The sequence below is a fragment of the Dermacentor albipictus genome, chromosome 1, assembly GCF_038994185.2.
Source record: "Dermacentor albipictus isolate Rhodes 1998 colony chromosome 1, USDA_Dalb.pri_finalv2, whole genome shotgun sequence".
Classification (NCBI taxonomy): domain Eukaryota; kingdom Metazoa; phylum Arthropoda; class Arachnida; order Ixodida; family Ixodidae; genus Dermacentor; species Dermacentor albipictus.
Genome location: NC_091821.1, coordinates 275,469,890 through 275,492,291, shown reverse-complemented (window position 1 = coordinate 275,492,291; position 22,402 = coordinate 275,469,890). Strand labels below are relative to the sequence as shown.

Below are 22,402 nucleotides of genomic sequence, written 5' to 3'. Positions count from 1 at the left end.
TTACAGACCCTACAGCATAGCTGGTGAAATCCAGCATTCACGTTCATCTCGCAATGCAAGCTCTTCGCTATCTTGGATGTCACGCAGACTTGTAGACGTTAAAGAAAAAAAAAGTACTTGGTTACAATTACTTCATTCAAAAATGCAATTGATTACATTTAACAATTACTGTGCCGCGAAAGTAGGGCATTACTCAAAAGTAAAGCATTTTATCTTGTACGCTATTTTCCTGCCAACTTTGGTTAACGTTGCGCACATACAGTAGATAGAACGAGTGGACCTGGCACTATGGGAGTGCCTTCTGCAGCCCTTCGTGCACTTGCTTGTATTCGCTAACAATTGCTTTTCAGTATTTTCGTCGGTCCTCTTCTCTCGTTTTCTTGTTCAAACATCAGCAGCGACGATGCAAACTCGGTCGATGTGAGCGCCGAAGGAAAGGGCAGTATGGCAATGTGAGAACACCGTGCGCACAAAATGGTGCCTACATTCAATGCCGCGGTGCACGCTTCTATGCGAAGCGAAGCGCTTCATGGTGGCGGGGCCACAAGGAAAGCGCTCCCGTCATATGTGGCCAGTTAAAGGCTCTAAAAGTCGTCTGTATGCAATTTACTAACGTTCGAAATGGCCCGTCACTGTCGAGACATACCCGGCACCGGTTCAATTAGTCCGCCAACACCTGGTAGAGCGCTATAAGAGGAGGGAATACAGAGCCGCCGTTGTGTGTGTGTGCGTTTTTGTTTGTTTTTTTTTGTCTGAACACGCGCTATCGGGAGGATTCTGTGCTGCTGCCCGACTGCGGGCGATCTACTTTTGCTCCCAACTAATTAGAAAGCTCTAATCATTTCACGAGGTAAGCCTGTTACAGCTTATCTCATCAATAAAGTAATTCGTTACATGCAATGGGTTGCTGTAAAAAGTAATTCAATTCCAGTGAGCCTTACCGCGCAAAGAACTAATCGATCAATTACAAGACTGTAAAAATGTAATTGATTACACGTAATTTGTTTCCTACAAGTCCGGATGTAAGTCGCCGAAATGTCGTCGGCGTCATCGTTGATTGCATCGGGAGGACATCCCGCAGGATTAGGATTGCGTTGCGCAAACTTTGGGTGACTACATGAGTAACTACTGTCGCAGTAAATGGGTACGCAGTCGGTGAGATTATTCGAGTCGGCTGATTTTTAAAATATTTTTATAGTACGAACTTGAAGATGATGTTGGCGTCTTTATACTCCTTGTCGTAGAGTTAAAAAAGAACATTGAAAACATAGAACACCGGAAGACAAAAATCATGCGCAGTTTCGCAGCTGAGTAACTACACATAGCCACACATAAACAAATGCATGAAACTGACTGACGCTTGCATGATACATGTAAAACCAGTTTTGTTGCTACATACATAAGAGTGGAACTCTGACATAAAGGCTTAGTACAAACTAAAGATGCTGCTCTTTGCAAGATTTTCAAAGGGCCCCCACCAGGTCTGGCCATTTCGAACTGTTCATATAATGCTCACTAACGATCGTGTCTGCAAAGTATTGCACCGCAACGCGCCGCGTAAGAGAGCCGGAAGTTCAAACCGAACGACCCTCCCCCTCGCGGGCGCCGCGCTCCGAGCCGGAGAGTGGGCGTCGATTGCGCAAATGCGCCTGCGTGCACGTGGCAATGCCGTGACGTCACTCGTGGTGACACGTGACATAGAGACTTATGCAATGCAACATCACTTAATTGTTCAATCTGTTGCCTCAATAGACGAATTAAACTTTAGAGAAATAATAAAACGCTCAAGCCGTATGTCTGCGTGTTTTTGTTTTACTTCGTGTATACCGTAGTAAGAGAGACCTGGGGCGCTATAACGTAAAACTATTCCAAACTCTTCTATTCCAATTCTGCTATCAGCCCTCCGCGATTGGTCAAAAACTTTTTTCGACCACCCCCCATTTCACCTGTCTGTCACGTGACGTTACAAAAACCGCAATACCTCCCCATCTGATATGATGTGTGCACACTGATTATGCATGATTTGACAGAAAAAAGAAAAACAGTTATTTCTGATTCGACCCCTTTTCGCCATTAGCCCTCGGCTATTGGTAAAAAGTTTTCGGGCTGCACCCACTTCACCTACCTGTCACGCGACGTCACAAAACCGGACGAACTCACCGCGTCAAAGTGACGTGTACGCGATAAAGATGCATTAATATGCCGAACAAAACTGAATTTTTTTCGGAATAGCCGTAGGCTGCCCCGTTCGGAAAGGAATAAAAGATAGCTGCCGCCGATCGCTGAGAAGCTGGCTATTTGCACCTGCCGGAGAGCATGGGTGTATTTGCGTATAATAAAACTTCTTGCGTGACCGTGTAACGTTTTTAAGCACTTTCGACACGTTTACTACCTCATTCTGCCAACTCTTCTTTGCTGATGGTCAATTTTAGCTTCATTGTTAAGCTTCCGTTGCATGCCGCCGCGATTTTCGACCAGCCACCACAAGCTAAGTAAGGGAAAGCCGACCAATCGCAGACGCCGGCACCACCCTCTTCATCCGGTTATCGGTTTTCAGTGCACTGGCTCTGCCCTAGTGAATCCCTCTCCACTTGAGCGTTCTTCTCGCCTCTTGTCAGCCAATTAGATACAACAAGCCGCTCAGTGTAGGCAATGTTATTCGTTTTTCAAGCAAACGAAAGGGACCTCCTATGAACGAGGAGAGCGTTTGATTGGTCTGTTCAGACAACCCTATGGGTGACCACCCGGTGCTTGCGTCGGTGGTTACGCAAATTTGACGTCAGGAAATTGGAATAGAAATATATTGGAATAGTTTTACGTTATAGGGCCCCTGCTTCCGTTTCGTCTGCTTGTTCCCATGTTGTGTAGTCGCGCACGTAGAGAACGGAACTATGTCACTTTCTACCTTGTTCCAGTGCGCGGTCATGTTCTGTCTGCGTCTGCCTCAGTGTTCGTGTGGCACTGACTTATACCGCTAGTCAGGTGTTCTCGTGCACAGCGCGCAAAATCGTGCGCTTCCCGAAAGGCGGCGAACGCAACAGCTCGCTCACGAGACGGTCAGCAGAAGTGCACCATGCAGCAAAAAAGCCAGAAAATAAAGAAGCCGAAGCCTGGGACGTATGCGTCACGCGTCACTCCAGCGCTGGTATAAGAGAACGCAGGGGAAGAATTTGGCTTGCGGAGGCTTGACGGCGGCAAGTGGAGAGCGTATCTATGTTGGCGGTGACGCTTGCCTCCTGAAATCGTGGGTTCGCGGCATTTAAATGTTTATATCTCGGCTATTAATGAACCTTTTAAAAAAATTATTGTGATAGAAGGCTCCCTAGAGGGCACGTAACCACTTATCGGCCATAACCGAAATTTGCTCTGTGGCCTGGTGAGGGGCCCTTTTAATGCAGGAAGTGCTTCTCTGTGTTATATTGCTGTCGTTCATCGACCTTGAACTGTTGTGGATGAGTTGAAACTGAATGTCGAATAGGAACGTTCCGTAGAGTAACATACACTTGTAAGGTGTTATATTGTCACTTTCTCAAGCGTGCATTTCCCGAAAGAACAGCGACATCTGAGGGCCCCTGGAAGATGTCACAATAATGTTGCAATTAATAGAGCAAGCACATTTGCTGCCGTAGTAATTTGACGCTCTGTTGCGTAGAACATCACACGAGGCACACGGGAGGAGTATGATACCACGGTCATTTCGCTGTGCTAAGTCTGTTTTTGGACTCACTAACTCACTGACTCACATGATGCATATATGCTGTACCACACAGTTTGTGGAATCTGGTGCACGTGAGACGGGCCAATGCAGCGCCACTTTTGCACTCCTTCTCTGTGATATGTAAACGCAAGTATGTTGAGCTAGGTTATTTTGCTTCAAATATATGGGAAGTCTGCGCATAATGTTGCTTGGTGAAATATTTGTTGGCGCAGTACGTGACAGCCTCGTTTTCTTTAAAATTCATTATCCTCGTTTAAGAATCTGCGTGATATATTGTGCACTCTTGCCGTAATAATTGGCGTTTATTTATGTCTCGAATTCTATCCCTTATTTAGCACACAGACTGTTTCAAGGGTTTCTACGTACCTGCGCAATTTAGATTGCACGCAGACACGTTCAGCCTTCCGTCAATGCAGGTGCAGGCCCTTTCAGTCCGGCACAACATGTTCTCCGCTCGCAATGCACATGGCGATCGAAGTTCTGCCGCACTCCGCTGCGCCTCAAAGCAGAATGCAGCCGAGCTTCGAGCCAAAACACGGGCGGATTTAGGGCACACGTCAAGGGGCCAAACGACGATGATGTAACAATTTCTTATAATTAGTCTGAATGGCAACCGTTCAGACAACTGCGGCAGGAACAGTGTGACACCAGCCAGCGAAGCTGTGCCAGGCTTGCGCGGGAAGGCGGCAAAAAGTGCCTCGAGGAAGGCGGCGGATCGTCGCGTGTCAGCACAGCATGTCGGCCAAGCAGGGCGGCTCGGACGTCGTTCTTCCCATCCATGCCGGCTCAGCGGGCGCTATCAGCGGGAGGCTCCGGCCTGCTGTAAGCGTTAAACGCGCCTTAAACGCGCCTTAAATGAAGTTGCTCATGAAAGTTGCGGTTTTTGTTTGACTGACTACAAGTCAGAGGACGGGGGGCAGTTTTTTGGTCATTTATTCGCATGAAACTCCCACGCAGTCCAAAATACGTGTGCGCTGTACATGGCCGCGGTCAGTTTGCTCTCGTCAACGAGGCCGCCCCGACGAAGGCAACAAGGGCGCGGACGTTTGTGTGCACGAAGCGACCCAGCAGTACATTGGCCGTAAGCAGGAAAGCATTCCGGGTAGGCGTGCGCGCACAAAACCAAGCGCAGAGTCAATGTGCAAGCGTGTCCCGTCGCTGTTGGAACAAGCTGCCTTCCACGTGAAGACAATGAAGTGGTCAATCTGACTTGTTACGCGAAGCGTTGCAGTGGTGTGCAAGGACGGCGGTTCCATCTTTGTTCAAGACATTGCCCTTTCGAGTGCAGCCACTGAGTGCCGAGGAGGGACTTGGCCGTGAACCTCGCGGAGCGTTCGTTTCACCCCAACGAAACGCGCCGAAATGAATCGCATTGAAGCGGGCGCACGTTTTTTTTTTCTCTCTCTGTTTGCTTGCGCGCGAGACGCAGCTTGGCGGCCAAAAAGTTGTCACGCGGCCCCATCGCGAGGAAGGCAGCCGCGGCGCCATCAGAGCCGGCGGCAGAAGCCCGCCAACTCAATTTGGGGTCCGTCCGGCCGAGGGAGGGGAGCCCACCGGTGGCCAATCTATGGGAGGCGGTCTCCCCGGGGACGGAGCCGCTAGGCCTAAGGCGCTCCCGCCCACCACCCGCGCGGCAACGGTCCTTCGGCACGCTACGCCGGCACACGCAGCGCGGCAATCGATGCACAGCAGCGTGGGGCAGCACCCAACGAAGGCGCTCGACTAAGCACCCGATGGGCACGCTAGAATAGAGGCCACGCTCCTGAGCACCGATCCTCCGAATGCGGCCGTGGGCTGACGGTGCATCCAAAGACCAAACGTGGTGGTCAGACTGGTCTCCGAAAGCTGGGAGCCTTCGAGCATTTATTATGATCACTGAGTCGCCATATTCCATCTCTGTCTTCCTTGACAGCCGTGGCATCCTCTTTCATCTACTTCCGCTCCTGGATATAATGCTTAGTGCTGCACTAGTAAAGGTGTATGCCGGAACTTTTGGGAAGGTTCTTACGCGCGCTTCCCTTCCTGCCAATAACTGCTTAGCTAAAAGCATCTCACCTTTCTTTTGTGCGACAGTCAACGTTGTCTTACGCGGTTGCGCTATGTTTCGCATGCTTTTTGTATATGATTATGTGGTGAGACTGATGATGCAGGCACGTACCCAGGATTTTCTTCCGGGGGGGGGGAGGGGGGAGGGGCAGCTCAAGGTAACTTTTATATGCAAATGAGGGGGGGGGGTCCCTTTACTAGTACAAATATGAATAACGCCCACCATTCGCCACAAAGACGCGTAAACCCGCCAAAGAGAAATGAAATAAGGGGTCTCTCAGAGGTAGGCCTTTGAGATACACCTCTCCTTTACTTGGCAAACAAGTAACCACGTCAAATGGACACGCGCCGGAAGAAAATTGTTAAAAACAAGCAAACAAGTGAAAGTGTAAAATAATTGGTTTCTATAGCAGAATACAAGTAAAAAAAAAAAGCACTTAGCTACTAAGGCACACGGACCGCGCGGGGTAGTGTTACTCCGTCAGCCAATCACAGAAGCAAACAAAATCGTCCTTTTCAAAATGGCGTCGTACGTGATAGCTGCTGAGCGTCTGCTGTTCTTGAAGATCTTTTAATCAGCGGAAGCAATGAGGTGTGCAACAGACATGGACAAAGCGTAGGGAGTCTGAGCATTTCACTGTCTGCGGTACAGTTAATTTCACTGCTGAGCCCGTTTTACTCATGAAACTTCACTACCAACTGAAGTGAAACTTGACAATAGATAGTTGCAGCGAGGCAAGAATTTAATTTCAGTTCAATGAAGAATTATGCTTTCGCCATTCCAATATAACAGGCGAGGGAAAGCGTATAAAATTACGTGCTAATGAATTTATTTTTGTGGTTACCGCCTTATTTGGGTAACATTGAAGTACGAATGATTTGCAGCCTCGCAGAGGAACAGTGGCTGGCGGCTATGAGGGCGTGGGCGAGGCTTCACTGCAGACTTAAGTTGTATCCGACTACAGCAGCGTTTTTTGAATTCGCTCTGGAAGAATTATAGAGAAATATATATTTGCGCAACAATCACAGTTCTTTTCGATCCCTCGTTTACTACTCTACCAAAACCGACTCGCATCGTTATTTGGGAAGTAGCGCTCTTCTCTCCGTCTTTACTTCCCCTAGTGCAGGGTAGCAAACCGGAGGCTTTAACTCTGGTTAACCTCCCTGTCTTTCTCTCATTTGCACCTCTTTTTCTCCATCTGCGTAACGATGCGTGGCCGCCAGTTAGATCCACGGGTCAAGTGTGCCGGTTGAATACACATGACTCATCGTACGTTCCAGCGTAATCGCTGGTGTCCGCGTACGTTCCAGAACGTGCACCACTATTCGCTTCGCGCAAGCATTGTTAGACAAGATCACTTGGCTACATAGAATCGGCACAGCAACATTCGGGAAAGTTCCGATAGATGATGGCGCCTCTTGCGCCGAATATTGTTAGTGTGACATTGGATAGCCGGTGAAAAAAAAAAAAAAGAAGAACTCACCAGCAAAGTATAAAGAATGCACGCGTGCCAATGTACGCGGGCGAATGTATGCGCGCCAGAATTGAAAGCCCCTCCCCCACATCCTACAGAGCATCGTACCGGTGCTGAAAAACAAAACACCAACTCGAAAAAGTGTACATCTAAAAAACAAACAAGGAGGTTGGAAGGCGATTCAACCTGCAGTTGACGTCGATCAAAGACGTTGTCTTTTTGAGTGAGTGGGAATAAAGTGGTGGCATAGTCACGGGAACAGGCACATACCCGCGGGAACAGCTTTAGACTCTGCTACCTTCGGTATAGGCGCACATTTAAAGGCGCACACTCTATCTCCTAGCTCGTCCCACGAAATAGTCTAGAAACACACGTACACGATATGGAAACATGGGGGTGATGACGCTGTATTGTTGCGGGTGCCGAGCAATGACCCAATGTGATGACCTTGAACTCATAAAGTTCCTTCTATTTCCAAGGCACAAAAGGCTCGGTCTACGGCTCACTGCAAACCAACTGCTTTTTGCGGCGAGTTCCCAAATACCTTGCTCCATTTAACAGCTCCGAGGCCCTTCGTTATGCTTGGCTTTGCCATAGAATTTCATAGCGGGACCACTAGATGGGGCACATATGACGGTGTGACTGTCCTGATTGGTGCGATGGGGGAGCAGCGTCTTAATGGTTTAATGTGCGAATGCGTTTTATTAACGGATGATCAGAGAGATGCAGTTTCTTATGGGGGCAAGAGCGGCGCATTTAGGCTTGGCGGCGTACAGTGATACTATTGACGGGTCTTTGAGATTATGGTAAAATTAAACACTTAGTGCACGTACGTACATACATGCCCGCATATAAATCAAGGAGTGAAATAGTTTCGAATAAAGACATCGAAACGAAACATATCAGTGAAACAGCGCGCTGAGAGATACTACAAGAAGTAGTGCAAGGCGCGTGGGAACGGGTTCTGAGACTGGCGGGGCGTTCGGCAACGCGGCGGTGTGCTTAAATTTCAAGGGTTATGTGAATTGGAGATTAACCAAAGGGTTGTTCAGAAGACTAACGCTATAGCTTTGCAAGGAAGCAGCGTGCTAATTTATAGCGGTATACGCACACTTTCCTGCAGAAATGGCGCTGTAGAATATGACATAAAAGGACGAGCTTTGTTTTAAGTAGGAACCGTAACGTTTATTCGTGGTGTGAATCGACATATACCATGTGGAAGAAGATTTCCTATGACAGACAGCATAATTAACTTAGATCAGCTGGACTACTCAAAGACACGGACATTACCTGCAAAAGAAATTGCAGTGTGATGTAAGTTTGCCAATTAACCTTCTGTTTATTCCTGTAACGGAAGTGAAGCCGAGAAGTAAGGAAGTGACATCCACTTCGCAGGCATTCAGTGTATTGCATCATTTATGATAAATACTTTATAGAACCAGAGGCGAAATGCATTGGTGTCCTATCAAAAGAAAATTGTGGTAAAAAGAAAGATAACACAAACATGGCTGCACCACGATATTTCAGATAGTGAAATTTTCACAGAAAGTATTCAGCACTTATCGGCATGACCGCAATGATAAAAAGGGCGGTGGTGTCTTGCTTGCAATAAATAAAAGGATGTCTTCTTATGAAGTTGACACCTCGCCATCGCTTGAGATTATCGGGACTGCCTGTCAAACTAGTTGTGGAAACGTATTAGTTAGTGTCTGTTACCGCCCCCTGAAATGTCCCTTCCATTTGTTGATAAACTACGCGAAAGCGTTGTTACTGCCATGTAGAAATGTTCAACTAGTTATGTTTATCTGCTTGGCGATTTCAATTTTCCCCAAATCAATTGGCCATGCTTGTCATCGTCCTGCAAGCACGCAACCAATTTCATTGAATTGACCTTGGACTTAAATCTTTCTCAAGTAATCAATCAACCCACCCGTGACAATAACCTTTTAGATTTGGCACTAACTACTGCACCTGAAACCGTGTGTCCTGTGTTAATTTCTGACGGTTTTAGTGACCATAAGCTGCTTCAGCTGACGCTCCAGATACCAATGTTATTTACTGTGTTTCAGTATAAAAAATGGCTGTGGCTTAGATAAGGTTAAGCCCAGGATGCGAAGCATACTAGCCTTTATTTTAGTTGTTGAACCACTGTTTAGCCTGGTGAACTGCTGTTGCTTGGCTATATTTGGTTCGGCTAGACGAAGAAACAACTCATGCGTTACTCTGCTTCGCCTTCAAGAGTGGAACGCGACAGCGTTCCCGTCGACTCGCCAAGGGGTGTAAGACAATGGGCTACGACGCAGCGACTACGCGCCCCGCATTGGACGCGGTGAGCGTCGAGCAACGCAGCGTTCGGCGCGGCAACGAAATGTGCGTCTGAGCAAGCGACGCACGCCTGAGCCTTAGAAACAGCTCGTTTCTAAGGCAACACCGCATTCACTAGAAGTGCTTTTGTACCGCTTTGAAGCATCGTACTCGTGGCTCAGTGGTAGCGTCTCCGTCTCACACTCCGGAGACCCTGGTTCGATTCCCACCCAGCCCATCTTGCAAGAGTTGAGCCAAAGGCACTTCTCCTCTGTCGTGACGTCACGGTGTCACGTGGTATTGAAGGCGACACCGCCGCGCCTGAGGAGCTGGGTTGAGCTCTCGTAATATGCTTCGCATAAAAAAATCGGGATTATAACAAAGCTAACTACGTTTCCACCAACACTGAACTTCCATTATTTCTCAGTGACTCATTCTTGCCGTATTTTTCTCAACGTTCCGTTTACGAAGACTGGATACTTTACAAAGACAAATTACTCGCTTTTGCAGACAAATATATTCCGTACGTTTTGGCAGCCAACGACAAGTCTAAACCGTGGTTCAATAAAAAGCTTCGAACACTATACGTAATAAAAAAGAAAGAAACGTCTGTACCGCAATGCTATAAACCGTGCAAGCGAGTCCTCAAGGAGCAAGTACAAAAGTTTCCTTAGTGAGTACACTTTTGCTTTACGCGCTTCTAAAGACAAGTTCTTCGCTCACGACTTATCTTCTCTCCTGAAGACTAATCCGCGACAATTTCCCTGCTAGACGACAAACAACAACCTCTCTCAGACGGGGAATGTTCATCGCTATTTAATGCATATTTTTCTTCTGTTTTTACAAGGGAAGACCATTCCGATATTCCAGTGGTTCCGGATTACGATTACCCATTTATGTCACCCATATATATCTCAACTGAAAGCATTGTTAGCCTCATTAAGGAACTTAAAACCACATCTGCCTGTGGTATTGACAATATTAACACTAAGCTATTAGAAAACACAGTATCCATTTCAACTGTCATTCTGTATCATATCTTCAAGCAGTCCTTGTCGACTGGTGTCTTGCCTGTTGACTGGAAGATTGCGAAGGTTGTCCCCATTTTTAAAACTGGAGATAGACATAGGCCTGAAAACTATCGCCCAATATCGCTAACATCTGTGTCATGCAAACTACTTGAATACATAATTGCCTCGCACATTTGCTGGCACCTAGAAGAAAATGACTTTTTCTTTAAGAAACAGCATGGCTTCAGGAAAGGTCTGTCTTGTGAAACACAGTTACTGGAGTTCACCACCGACATACACAGCAGTATGAACAACAGTCAACAAATAGACGCCATTTTTCTGGACTTCTCAACAGCATTCGATCGCGTTGCCCATTGCCGGCTCACTTCTAAAATATCTCATCTAGGTATCGACTCACTAACCCTGTCTTGGCTTAGAAACTTTTTATCGCTTCGTCGCCAATTTACCGTTGTTAACGATTGTCCTTCTCCTATCACTGAGGTCACGTCTGGTGTACCACAGGGAAGTGTGTTGGGGCCTTTGCTTTTCCTAATATTTATTAACGATCTACCTTCAAACATTTCCTCTTGCATACGACTGTTCGCCGACGATTGCGTTGTTTACCGACCGATTAATTCCATTAACGATCATACCACCTTGCAGCATGACCTTCACATTATTAACGACTGGTGTAACACATGGAAAATGTCTCTTAACTCTTCCAAATGTAATAATATATCGTTCTCACGCAAGCGCACTAGTTCCATATTCACATACACCATAAATAACACGAACCTGTTTCGTACCACTACTTACAAATACCTTGGTGTAGACTTCACTAGTAACCTTTCTTGGTCTTCGCATATCACTACAATTTTCGCAACTGCATCTAAAACGCTTGGCTTTCTGAGGCGCAACTTGCAAAATTCATCTGCTGACGTGCGTAAATTAGCATACCTGACGTTCGTACGCCCGCAATTACAATTTGCATCCGCTGTATGGTCACCACACCAAGAATATTTAATAACCATGCTGGAACGCATCCAGAACAGAGCTGCCCGATATATAACTCGGAATTTTGATCGAAAGTCAAGTATAACGCAGATCAAGCTCGATATTTCTTTACAGCCCCTAGACATCCGCCGCAAGGTTGCTTTGCTCTCTCTATTTAACAAATATGTTCATTCAGATAAGCCGTGCATATTACCCCTCGAAACACCCGCCCGCACGTCCTCAAGATTACATGATCATTTTAGCTTCGAGCGCATTTTCGGTAAAACCACTGCTTTCAATTTATCTGCTGCACCTCGTGCCATATCCCAATGGAATGGTCTTCCCGATGATATCGTCTCGATAACTGATCGTCAAATATTTCGTGAACGACTGTGTGTGCTTTTTACATAATATACTTCCTCTTATATATCTGTCATGCTTGATCATGCTGTGCTTTGTTTTGTTTTTTACTTCAGCCACTGTACAGTTGTCTTAGGTTTATTTTTGTGTTGTTTCCATTGTACTTAACAGTTCTTTGTTACATTGCCCCCTTTACTCAATGCCCGACAGGGCCTGTAAGGTGTTTTCTAAATAAAGAAAACAAAAAAAATATAAGGGGTGCAGTATGTTTCTACCTTGTATTGATAACTCCTTCATGCTTTTCGAAAAAAACTGCAATTCGCCGCTGTTACTTAGTGGCTATGGTGTTGGTCTGCTAAGCACGAGGTTCGCGCGATCGTATCCCGGCCGGTGGTCGAAATTATTCCGGAGTCCTCCCACTACAGCGTGCTTCATAATCAGAACGTGGTTTCGGCACCTAAAGATCCCATAATTAAAAAAAAAAACTACACTAATAGATAAACCCAGAACAACGTCCGGCTTCATGTACCACCTATCATTAGCTCGTGCCGCGACATTGGCAACTGCCACAGGTGCTAAGTTCCCTTATAGCGAGCGCTTTGCAATCGTCTTCGGGCGTAATCGAGACCCTCAAGTGACAGTGAGTCGACATAGCTCGTACTTGGCAGGGGCGAGGGACAGGCACAAAAGCGTACAGAATGTGAACAGCCTAACGGCCTGCAAGTATGCAACTTGGATCTGATCGACGCCATCAGCGCAGCCCGGCACTCGAATGTCGCAGACAGCTCGAACCGACGCACAATGAGACGTCGCGAGGAGAGGCGGTGCGATGCGAAGGAGCACCAGCGCGAGATCATCGACAAGACACGGCACTTGACTCGGCGCAACGAGGTGCTCAGGCAGAGCCTAAGTTGAAAAACTTGTTCCGGGGTCATCGAGGCTTTTCCTCGCGCCAACATTATTGCGCAGGGGGCACCGAAAGCGTGCGCCTTCGAAGCGCTGCATACGCCAGAGGAGGAGGGGGGCGGTGAGCACGGGATCGCCTCGCAGCGGATACTTTTATTTGCCGCGGTGCGCGTACAGAGCCTGCAATACTGCTCGTACATCGTGAACACATATACGGCATGCTCGCCTGGTCGCTACATTAGAGCACTGTCACCTGACTCAAATTACCTGCAGCGGGGAAATTCGCCCAAAATATTGGCTCACGGTCGCAATTTCTAGCTTGCTAGGCCAAGCGAGGCGAGACACTGTTGGCTTCGCGTGAGTCTTCTCGCGCAAACGCTTTGCGCGAGGAGACTTGTGACGTGGTGCCCTTTAGTAGAACCAGTGTTTCTAAAGTTGGTTATAGAGTATTTACGAATGTACACGCCAATCTTACGTTCAGCGCAAAATAAAACAAATGTTTTCTTATAGTTTCTTCGTATGCACAAGCGAACATGACCCACCATGGTTGCTCAGTGGCTATAGTGTTGGGCTGCTGAGCACGAGGTCGTGGGATGGAATCCCGGCTACGGCGGCCGCATATCGATGGCGGCGAAATGCCAAAACACATTGCACATTAAAGAACCCCAGGGGGTCCAAATTTCCACAGTCCTCCACTCCGGCGTGCCGCATAATCAGAAAGTGGTTTTGGCACGTAAAACCCCATAACTTAACGAGCGAACATATCCACACATTCAGTTTATTGCACGCACATGAGAAAAACGCGCGTAATTCTGGCGGCGTGGAACAGCTGCCTTGCGACTCCCGCGTCGATAGTCTGCGAGATAAAAAAAGCAACAGCTTTACTGTTTCGTGCTTGTCTTGATTGATCTGTTATTTTCTCTGTTGGCGCTATTTAAATTTTGGCAACTCGTACCACTTTATAAGGTTTCGCGAGAACTGCTCGGCCAGACGCGAGGCTGATTCGTGTCTATTGTTGCACGTGTTGTCGCTGTAAGTTGCGATGAATGGAATTCTGGGGTTTTACGTGACAATACCACGATCTGATTATGAGGCACGTCGTAGTGGGAGACTCTGTATTAATTTTGGCCACCGGGATATCTTAAATTAAATTATGGGGTTTTACGTGCCAATACCACGATCTGATTATGAGGCACGTCGTAGTGGGGGACTCCGGCAATTTTGACCACGTGGGTTTCTTTAACGTGCATCTAAATATGAGTACGAGGATGTTTTCGCATTTGGCCCCCATCGAAATGCGGCCGCCGTGGCCGGCATTCGATCCCGCGACCTCCGTGCTGAGCAGCCCAACACCATAGCCACTAAGTGACCGCGGCGGGTACCAGAGGATCTTTAACGTACCCCCAATGCGCTGTAAGTTGTGTATTAAAGCAAATGGCAGCAGCAAAACGATCAAACCATCTCACAAACAGCACAATAACGTGCTGCATGCGAGATGATGACTAAGTTCTGCTCCTTTATTGGGACAGACAAAAATGGCCTTGCTCACTCGGATGTGTCCAAGGCGACGCCCCTCAGTTCTCTTCCTTTTATTTAACCGACTGTGGAGTACTTCCTAGCCACGGCTCGGCTTTAGGAGCGCAAAAAATAAGAGTGATACTACCTCCGCGAAATAGCGTTTCGTGCATAATGTGCTTGCAAGTTTCGAAGAACATAAGTTTTATTTCTGTTTGAAGAGGAACTGAGTATAGTTGATGTAATGGTTCGTGTTGCTTGGTTGCACGAGTACTTCGCCATCAGCTTAAGAAACAAACGGAGCCACTTGTAGTCAGTGCGGTGCATAACGATCGTCTGGTGTTGGTGGATCAATGGAGCCCGCGAGTGGCTTTCAAGATCTGTTTCACAAACTCGAGCTTCGCCCCACTACCGGGCAGATCTAAGCGCCGAACGTTGGGGGCCGCGTATAGTGCTGAGCTCGTGGCAACAAATAATTTCACGAGAACACGCAGCCTGCGCACGTATGCTTCCCGAGATGAACGGATGGGGACTCCCAGTTCGGGATTGCGTGCGTAAGTTGCAAGAACTTGGTTGCTTCACGGGCGTAGTGGTGCGTAAAGCTCGAGTGGACAAGCCTACGAATGTGCTATACATAACCATAGAAATGCGGTGAACAGAAAATGGTACTCAACTAAGTCAGTTGAAATAGTGGTTGGTATATTGCTGTCGACTACAGTAAGGCGATGCCAACCGCGTGGTATAGGCGTCCAAGTAGGCACCAACTACTACTACGTGGCAGGTATAGTGAGCTCACTCCTGGGCCGCTCTGCGGTGAAGCCAAGAGGGAAGTGTGCGGCTTGTCGGGCCCGAGCCTCGTTACCCGACCGGTCATCAGATATGCGCCGCCGGCAGCCACGCGCCGGGGGGAGAGCCCCGTCAGGCCAGGGACGGGGCGCGACCCCCCCAAAAAAAGAACATAGACAATCGAGTGCATCAGGCGAATGAGATAAGCTTCTCTAGGCGGGACAGATGGAGAGGGAGTCCCCCATCTGCTCGGCTCGAGTGGTGCGCTGGTGTTTGTGCCCTCGAGAGCGTGTTCGGCGGTGCTTATCGTGGCCGCCGCGTTTGCGTAACAGATGGGCGCGCCTCGCCGCAGGCCATCGTGTACGAGGGACAGGACAAGAACCCCGAGATGTGCCGGGTGCTGCTGACGCACGAGGTGATGTGCAGGTGAGTGGGCCACGCGCTCGGCGCGCCAGAACGCGCGCTCATGTCGGCGTCTCTCCGTGCAGTCGCTGCTGCGACAAGAAGAGCTGCGGAAACCGCAACGAGACGCCCTCGGACCCGGTCATCATCGACAGGTGAGTCCCGAAAGGGGAATCGCGCCTTCAAGGTGGCTGCCATCTGTCGCATCCACAAAGGCCGGGTCACCATATGGCTCCCGGCACGTGTGTTTGCGCGCGCGCGCTCATTAAAGCGCCCGGGGGACCGCGTCCTCCCCATTACACCGTTCGTTAGCGGGATTGCGGGGAATAACGACGTCCCCCGGCTTTTGTGGCCCGGCCACCTTGCGCCGTCCTCCATATGTCACCCGGCGGGAGCCCCGCTCGCTCCCCGACGCCGGTCGCGTGCCGCCGCCAGATTGGCCGCGCGCGCCCCTAGCGTTTGTGTTGCGCTGCGAGCGCGGGCAGGCTTTCCCGCAGGCACCTGCGGCTGTGCGGCGTCGAAGCATTCCGCGTTTGCCTCTCTTTGTTTCGTCGCACTCAAGTCGGAGACGTTATGGCGAGCTTGATGATATTGTGCAAATAACTTTGTACTTGTGTATATTAGACCACGTTGTCCTCGTCTTATATAACGCTCCACGTTTTTATAAACGGGGATGACTCATTATTAGTTTCTACAGCTGTGTGTGGGCCCCGTAAGAATGAAATAAAAGTAATAACTAAATTTTGACTCTAGGCAAAGGAGGCCGGCTACATTCAGAAGATACCAATTAAAAAAAAGGGGGGGGGGGCAGAGTGGCTGGTAAAGTCGGAGCGGTAATCTCGTAGGGTTCGCCTTTAAAGTATAAAACAGACGAAAAAAAAAGGAATGCTCAACAAATATGTCGGGGCTTGGACGCATCTGTATAGCTACAGACGTATATGTGGAGTTGCCTTGCTGCACGATCAAAATAGATTAAGGGGCAGAGAACAGCAGTGGATCAACTTATACGCTTTCCGTGAGCGGCTGACAGCAGCGCAGCACTTGCTCATATTTGTTCCACTTTCTGCGACGTGTGTATGACTGGACAAAGGAGCCGATGGCGCGTTGTTTCACATTAGGGATGCTTGTATTTGGCTAAATCTCGACACAGATGGCCTTTTGCTTAAGGAAAGTCACGTAATAGAAGCTGTTGCAGCAGCCCGCTAAAAACCGCCGCATCTGTGCTCAACGCTTGACACGCATGCAGTCCAAAAAGCGCCTCTCGAAACCTCCTTTATTCTTTTCCATTAAAGAGAACGAAGCGCAGAGTAGGAAGAAAGGAAGCCGCCCTGGGAATAATTTGCCGAGTGACTGAGTGCTGGCCTAAATCCTCCGTGGCCTTATGGCTGCATTTATCTTGTACGTCTCAGAAGAGCCACCGGATTAGGGTCTTAAGCGGCCACTGACACGTTTTGCCATCTCTTCTCGTTTTCGCGTTCTCCGAGGTTAAAAAGGGCGGCGCGTATTTTTGTAGAGATGTGTACGTCCGTCGGTCTTTTGAAGCCCTAAGCTAGCGGTAGTCGTGCAAAGTCTAAAGTAATGGATATGTTGTGCGGTAGAAAAGTGAACGCTACACCTTAAGATGACATCGTTTTGTTCTTTGCGCTTTCTAGCGATTCAAGCGAACGTAAGGTTATTGCCTGGGCGCTCTGTAATAAGTGCCACAGCCGGCTTTTCGGGTGCATTGGTTGCTCGTGCGTCGATTATCAGGATTAACTCGTTGAAAGGTGACTAGGGTTCGACATTTCTGGCGGGAGATGTTGATCACTGGCTCTTTCTAAACTATTGTGATGGCAGAGGTCGAGGTGTTGATGGTTTACTATAGTGGCATAATTTGCCTGGTCGCATATAAGTTCTTACTTCGCGCTCGCTCGAAAATGCTGATTATCTGCTCATATTCTGTCTGATTGCATTGAATGAACAGTTGAGCAAGAGGCAACCTGTGCGTGCGCGCACTGCAAGACACATCTGTTCGTATCCGAGTTGAAGCGCGTATAATGTTCATTCATTTACGCGCCGCGATATCCGTCACCCTTACGAAGGAAGCACACAGGTGCTCTGTCGTTGATCATACTACGCGCTCGAGCAGTCCCGTTACACGGCCTTCTGTCAACAGCGTCCGCTCGACCATTACTGCAGCACCAGCGTTCGTCGCGTCTCCGCTGTTTGGCGTCATCTGTCACTCCCGGTCACATACATTTGGTGTGCTGAACGCACTCTTTCATATCGACTCTACTTGTATCGTATATTGCGTGGAACTGTCACAGGAGATAAAGTTGTTTTGCGAGTGAACACAGGAATATCTACTTTTGAATGCGTGCGAGCATATGCGCATAAATTTATGCCCACATTCCAGTCAGAGGTGACCGTCAGAACGCCCTCGGCACGCGGGCCAACCAGGTAACGCGCACAATGGGGGGCCACGTGCATCACCTGCGGTTTCAAAGTGTCCCACAGACGAATCACAGATGCCGACTCTCGCTTCAACGCCAACTGAGCGGCGAGAACACAGCGCACACGAAACTGCGTCGGCCTTCGCCGCACTTTGCCAGCCGCCGTCGCAGATCGCGCTTTCCAGAGGCCAGAGTTCATCGCGGCGCACAACGGTTCGACAACGCAAGCAGGAGCGGCTTAGATCGCGCAACTGGCGCCGCCACCTTGCATCATCGACTCACCTTGCGCCGCCGTCCGCAGCGATTCGCGTTGCCGCAGCGCCGTCATTTGTACTGGCCGGATCTGCTTTCATAACATTGACACCAGGCGGAGACGAGCACGTGGCACGATGCTTACGCGTACTTAGACCAGAGGATTTTCTGCGTGAATTTCTCCACCCAGTCAGGTTCGTGCTACGATCGTAAATCGTAAAAATACTAGTCCTGGTTTAGACACCATATGCTCCTATAACACCAAGAAAATTGTTGACAAGATATGTGAAAACATTCAGTTCCGTTGTAAATATAATCTTCAAAACTGCCATCTTTCTTAGTGCCTTCAAAATACCTAATTTGTTACGGCGTTCAAAATTGCCTATATTACCGTGTTTAAGCTGTAGAAAAAGTAATTGACCAGCCCGTTTAACTACTTCAATTAGTTCAAACTCCCGACAGCCAGATAGTTTCGTTTTGGTCCGAGATATTCTACTAACCTTGCTTTCATCACGCTCAATGACAAGATCAAAGTTCAAATTGATTACGGTAGATTTGTAGGATCTCTCTTTATCGATTACACAAGAGCACTTGACACAATTAATCGCAACATTCGTTTCACTAGACTAAGTGCGCATAACTGGACCATCTCGAGAACGACTCCGCAGTTACGCAACATATCTCAGCATTGCGGCTTAGTTTCTGGAGCCCTGTCTGACACAAAAATAATTGACTGGCCTATCATAGAGGTGTCTTCTGGGTCACCTCTTCTTCCTTATATTTGCTGAGGATTTTCCAAACTTCAATTTGAGCAGGGTGTCTCCTGTACAGATGAAACTACTGTTCACATCTCTCATAATGACATCTGCACCCTAACTGACGATTTAAATGATGAACTAAATAATATTAGCAGTGAGTATCAAATAACTGAAATGCTTGTTATCGCCTAATACGATAGCCTGCGTGTAAATATTTTTCGGCGGCTCTTGCTCATATTTTTTTTCAATTTTTCAGGGAGAATACTTGTCCCCTTATCGTGGACGATTTCTTTGTTTTTGAAAAAACGTATCGAGGCATGATGGCATTTTTTTAGTACAATTTCAATATCAGTTCCTTTAAGGTTTAAGTTTTCCCTTAAAATAAATTCTTGGCTTTTACGTGCCAAAATCAGGACCTGATTGCGAAGCAAGCCATGTTCGGGGTGCCCCGGGTTAATGTGCGCCTCCTGGGCTTCTTCAAGGTGCTGGCCGGTAGTCCGACCGCGACCTCGTGCTCAGCCGCGCCACCCGGTAGGCTTTCGGGTGTGCGTGTTAACAGCTGGTTTTCCTTTTTTTTTTGTCACAAAAATGAATATCACAGTTTCGCCGTAAGGGTGAAGCAGTGAATGCGATAGCAACGTGTTAGAATATTATAACAAGACTCGTGGCTGTGGTGGCAGCATGAATTGAACGCACGCTGACTAAGTAAAACCGTGCTGTGGTGCTAGGAGCCCTCTGTTTGAGTCGGGCCATGGGGCTATTTCATTTGTGTGTATTATTTACAGCCAGTGTCTTTCTTGGTGACTTTACCACCACTTTACGTATCGCGTATGTCTCAAACCTATTCCCTGGGCCTACTCCAGAATAGTACACAGCCGCGCCAATAAAGTTGCATCATTTTCATGTATGAGCACTGTTGTTTTGCACTTTTGAATATTGCCGAATAAAGTCGTAAAAGGTTTAAGATAAAATGCATGCTTTGAAAATCAAGCGATAGCCTAAGCATTATACTACAAAGTATAATATGGACTAATTACTGTCACATGCGTAATTTGCGCTGATAAATAGCTTCCATAAGGGGAACATCGGAAGCCACACAAACGTTCGAAGTCTGAAAGATAATCGGAATCGCACCGGCTTCGTAGTGAGGCGACTGGCAGCGACAGTTGTCACTTGTACAGAAAAGCTGGATATTTGCGAATGCAATAAGTGCTTTTAAAGCAACATAGTGGATAAACAGCGTTAATAACGGCGAATGAGCAAATCATCGCGTCAATTGGCGCTTCGAGGTGGAATACAGGTTGCCCCAGCTAAGTTTAGCCAGAGTTTAAGAATACGCGAATGCCACGTAGGTGGACCGAATAAAGTTATCGTTGTTTGCAGACACTCAGAGTAATTTTTTCATTCCGCCTAATTGGACAACTAGTCTTTATTGATTAATCAACTTCTCAAACATTATGATTATATGAAAAGTGTCAACGAGAAAAATGTAGAGCGACATGAAAAACTCCCGATACAGCTTTCCGTTGCTCAATACGTGCTGCATAAAAGTGTCCTTTCTAAGCGTGAAGGATGCCCGCAAACACACGCGGAGTGCCTCGAGCGTCCAGTCGCCAGCCAATTTTGCGTGCATTTGCGGGCTTCTTTCCCGCTCGGAAAAGCACTTTCATGTAGCACGTATTGAGCAACGGAAAGCTGTATCGGGAGTTTTTCATGTCGCTCTACATTTTTCTCGTTGACACTTTTCATATAATCATAATGTTTGAGAAGTTGATTAATCAATAAAGACTAATTATCCAATTAGGCGGAATGAAAAAATTAGTCTGAGTGTCTGCAAACAACGATAACTTTATTCGGTCCACATACGTGGCTTTCGCGTATTTTAAAACTCTGGCTAAAGCAGCAGTTTACGATAGGTAGCGAGGCACTGGAAGTGGTAAGGAACTACATCTACTTAGGGCAGGTAGTGACCGCGGATCCAGATTATGAGAGTGAAATAATCAGAAGAATAAGAATGGGCTGGGGTGCGTTTGGAAGGCATTCTCAGATCATGAACAGCAGGTTGCCGCTATCCCTCAAGAGAAAAGTGTATAACAGCTGTGTCTTACCAGTACTCACGTACGGGGCAGAAACCTGGAGGCTTACGAAAAGGGTTCTACTTAAATTGAGGACGACGCAACGAGCTATGGAAAGAAGAATGACGGGTGTAACGTTAAGGGGCAAGAAAAGAGCAGATTGGGTGAGAGAACAAACGCGAGTTAATATCTTAGTTGAAATCACGAAAAAGAAATGGGCACGGGCAGGACATGTAATGAGGAGGGAAGATGACCGATGGTCATTAAGGGTTATGGACTGGATTCCGAGGGAGCGGAAGCGTAGCAGGGGGTGGCAGAAAGTTAGGTGGGCGGATGAGATTAAGAAGTTTGCAGGGACGACATGGCCACAATTCGTACATGACCGTGTTTTTTGGAGAAGTATGGGAGAGGCCTTTGCCCTGCAGTGGGCGTAACCAGGCTGCTGCTGCTGCTGCTGATGATGATGATGAAAGTTAGCTGGGGCAACCTGCACACCTAAAGCTCGATTCTTTCCCAGTGAAAGACAGGGCCTAATTCACATGACCACCAGCCGGCTGCCTTCGGCAATAAATTGTCCAGCAGCACGAACGACCAGCATCTGCTCTTACAGACATTTGCGGCGTAAGAACATCGTTTCGGGAATGGCCCGCGCACTCGACACGCGCTTGTGGGCCACGAGCAGGCTACTCTGGATTCTGGTGCCCGGAGGGGTCGTGCCTTCACTCGTTCGCAGTGTTCCGGGTCAGACAGCGGAAAGGGCAGTTAAGCGCAGCCAGCAAAGCAGTGCCATCTAGGGTGGCACAGGTGCGTGTGAGTAAGAGTGCAGTTGTTCGTGGCAGTTTATGACAAGCAGCGGAAGAAGCAGCAGCAATGGTTGGTGGTGAAACACGACTAAGCCCTTCGCTATCAGCACGATGCCGTTGCTGGGAAATTTTAAACGGTGTTGCACGGTGTTGCAGTGTTTCGCCATTCCCGCGAAGGGGCGTTCAAAAGTAACGGCCGCCCCTGGCGGGGGTGCCGCGCGGCCACTTATCGCGTCGCAACCTGCCGGCCGAGTGGCAACGGAACGGGTGGCTTCCTTCACGGCCGTGACTCAGGCACTCGGCTGCCAGCCGAGGGTGTGACCGCGCGCGGCTCGAGAGGCCGGGGCTCCACGCCCCAGCGGCGCCGAGATTAACAGGTGCGGAGGCAGGCGCCGCTGCGCGCGCCCGATAGACGCGGATCGCTGGCGCTGCAGCCAGGTCCCGTGACGGCGGCCGCCACTCTGGCGCGCCCAGATACGAGCGCCGCTGGCGTGGAGGGCGCCGAGATTCGCCCGCAGCGCCCTTCTGGAGTCGCACGTTTAAACGGCGCTAATTATTGTGAGGCGG

At 48.4% G+C, this 22,402-nt stretch overlaps 1 protein-coding gene across 2 annotated transcripts in view; it reads left to right on the top strand.

The window, feature by feature from the left end:
- The window catches only part of kn (EBF transcription factor knot), a 141,011-nt gene that overhangs the window by 44,638 nt on the left and 73,971 nt on the right, over positions 1 to 22,402 (top strand). For both annotated transcript variants that reach the window (XM_065440632.1, XM_065440631.1), the window contains exons 6-7: positions 15,466 to 15,539; positions 15,602 to 15,670. In XM_065440632.1, the coding sequence (XP_065296704.1) occupies positions 15,466 to 15,539; positions 15,602 to 15,670 (143 nt within the window). The remainder of the gene's footprint in view (positions 1 to 15,465; positions 15,540 to 15,601; positions 15,671 to 22,402) is intronic.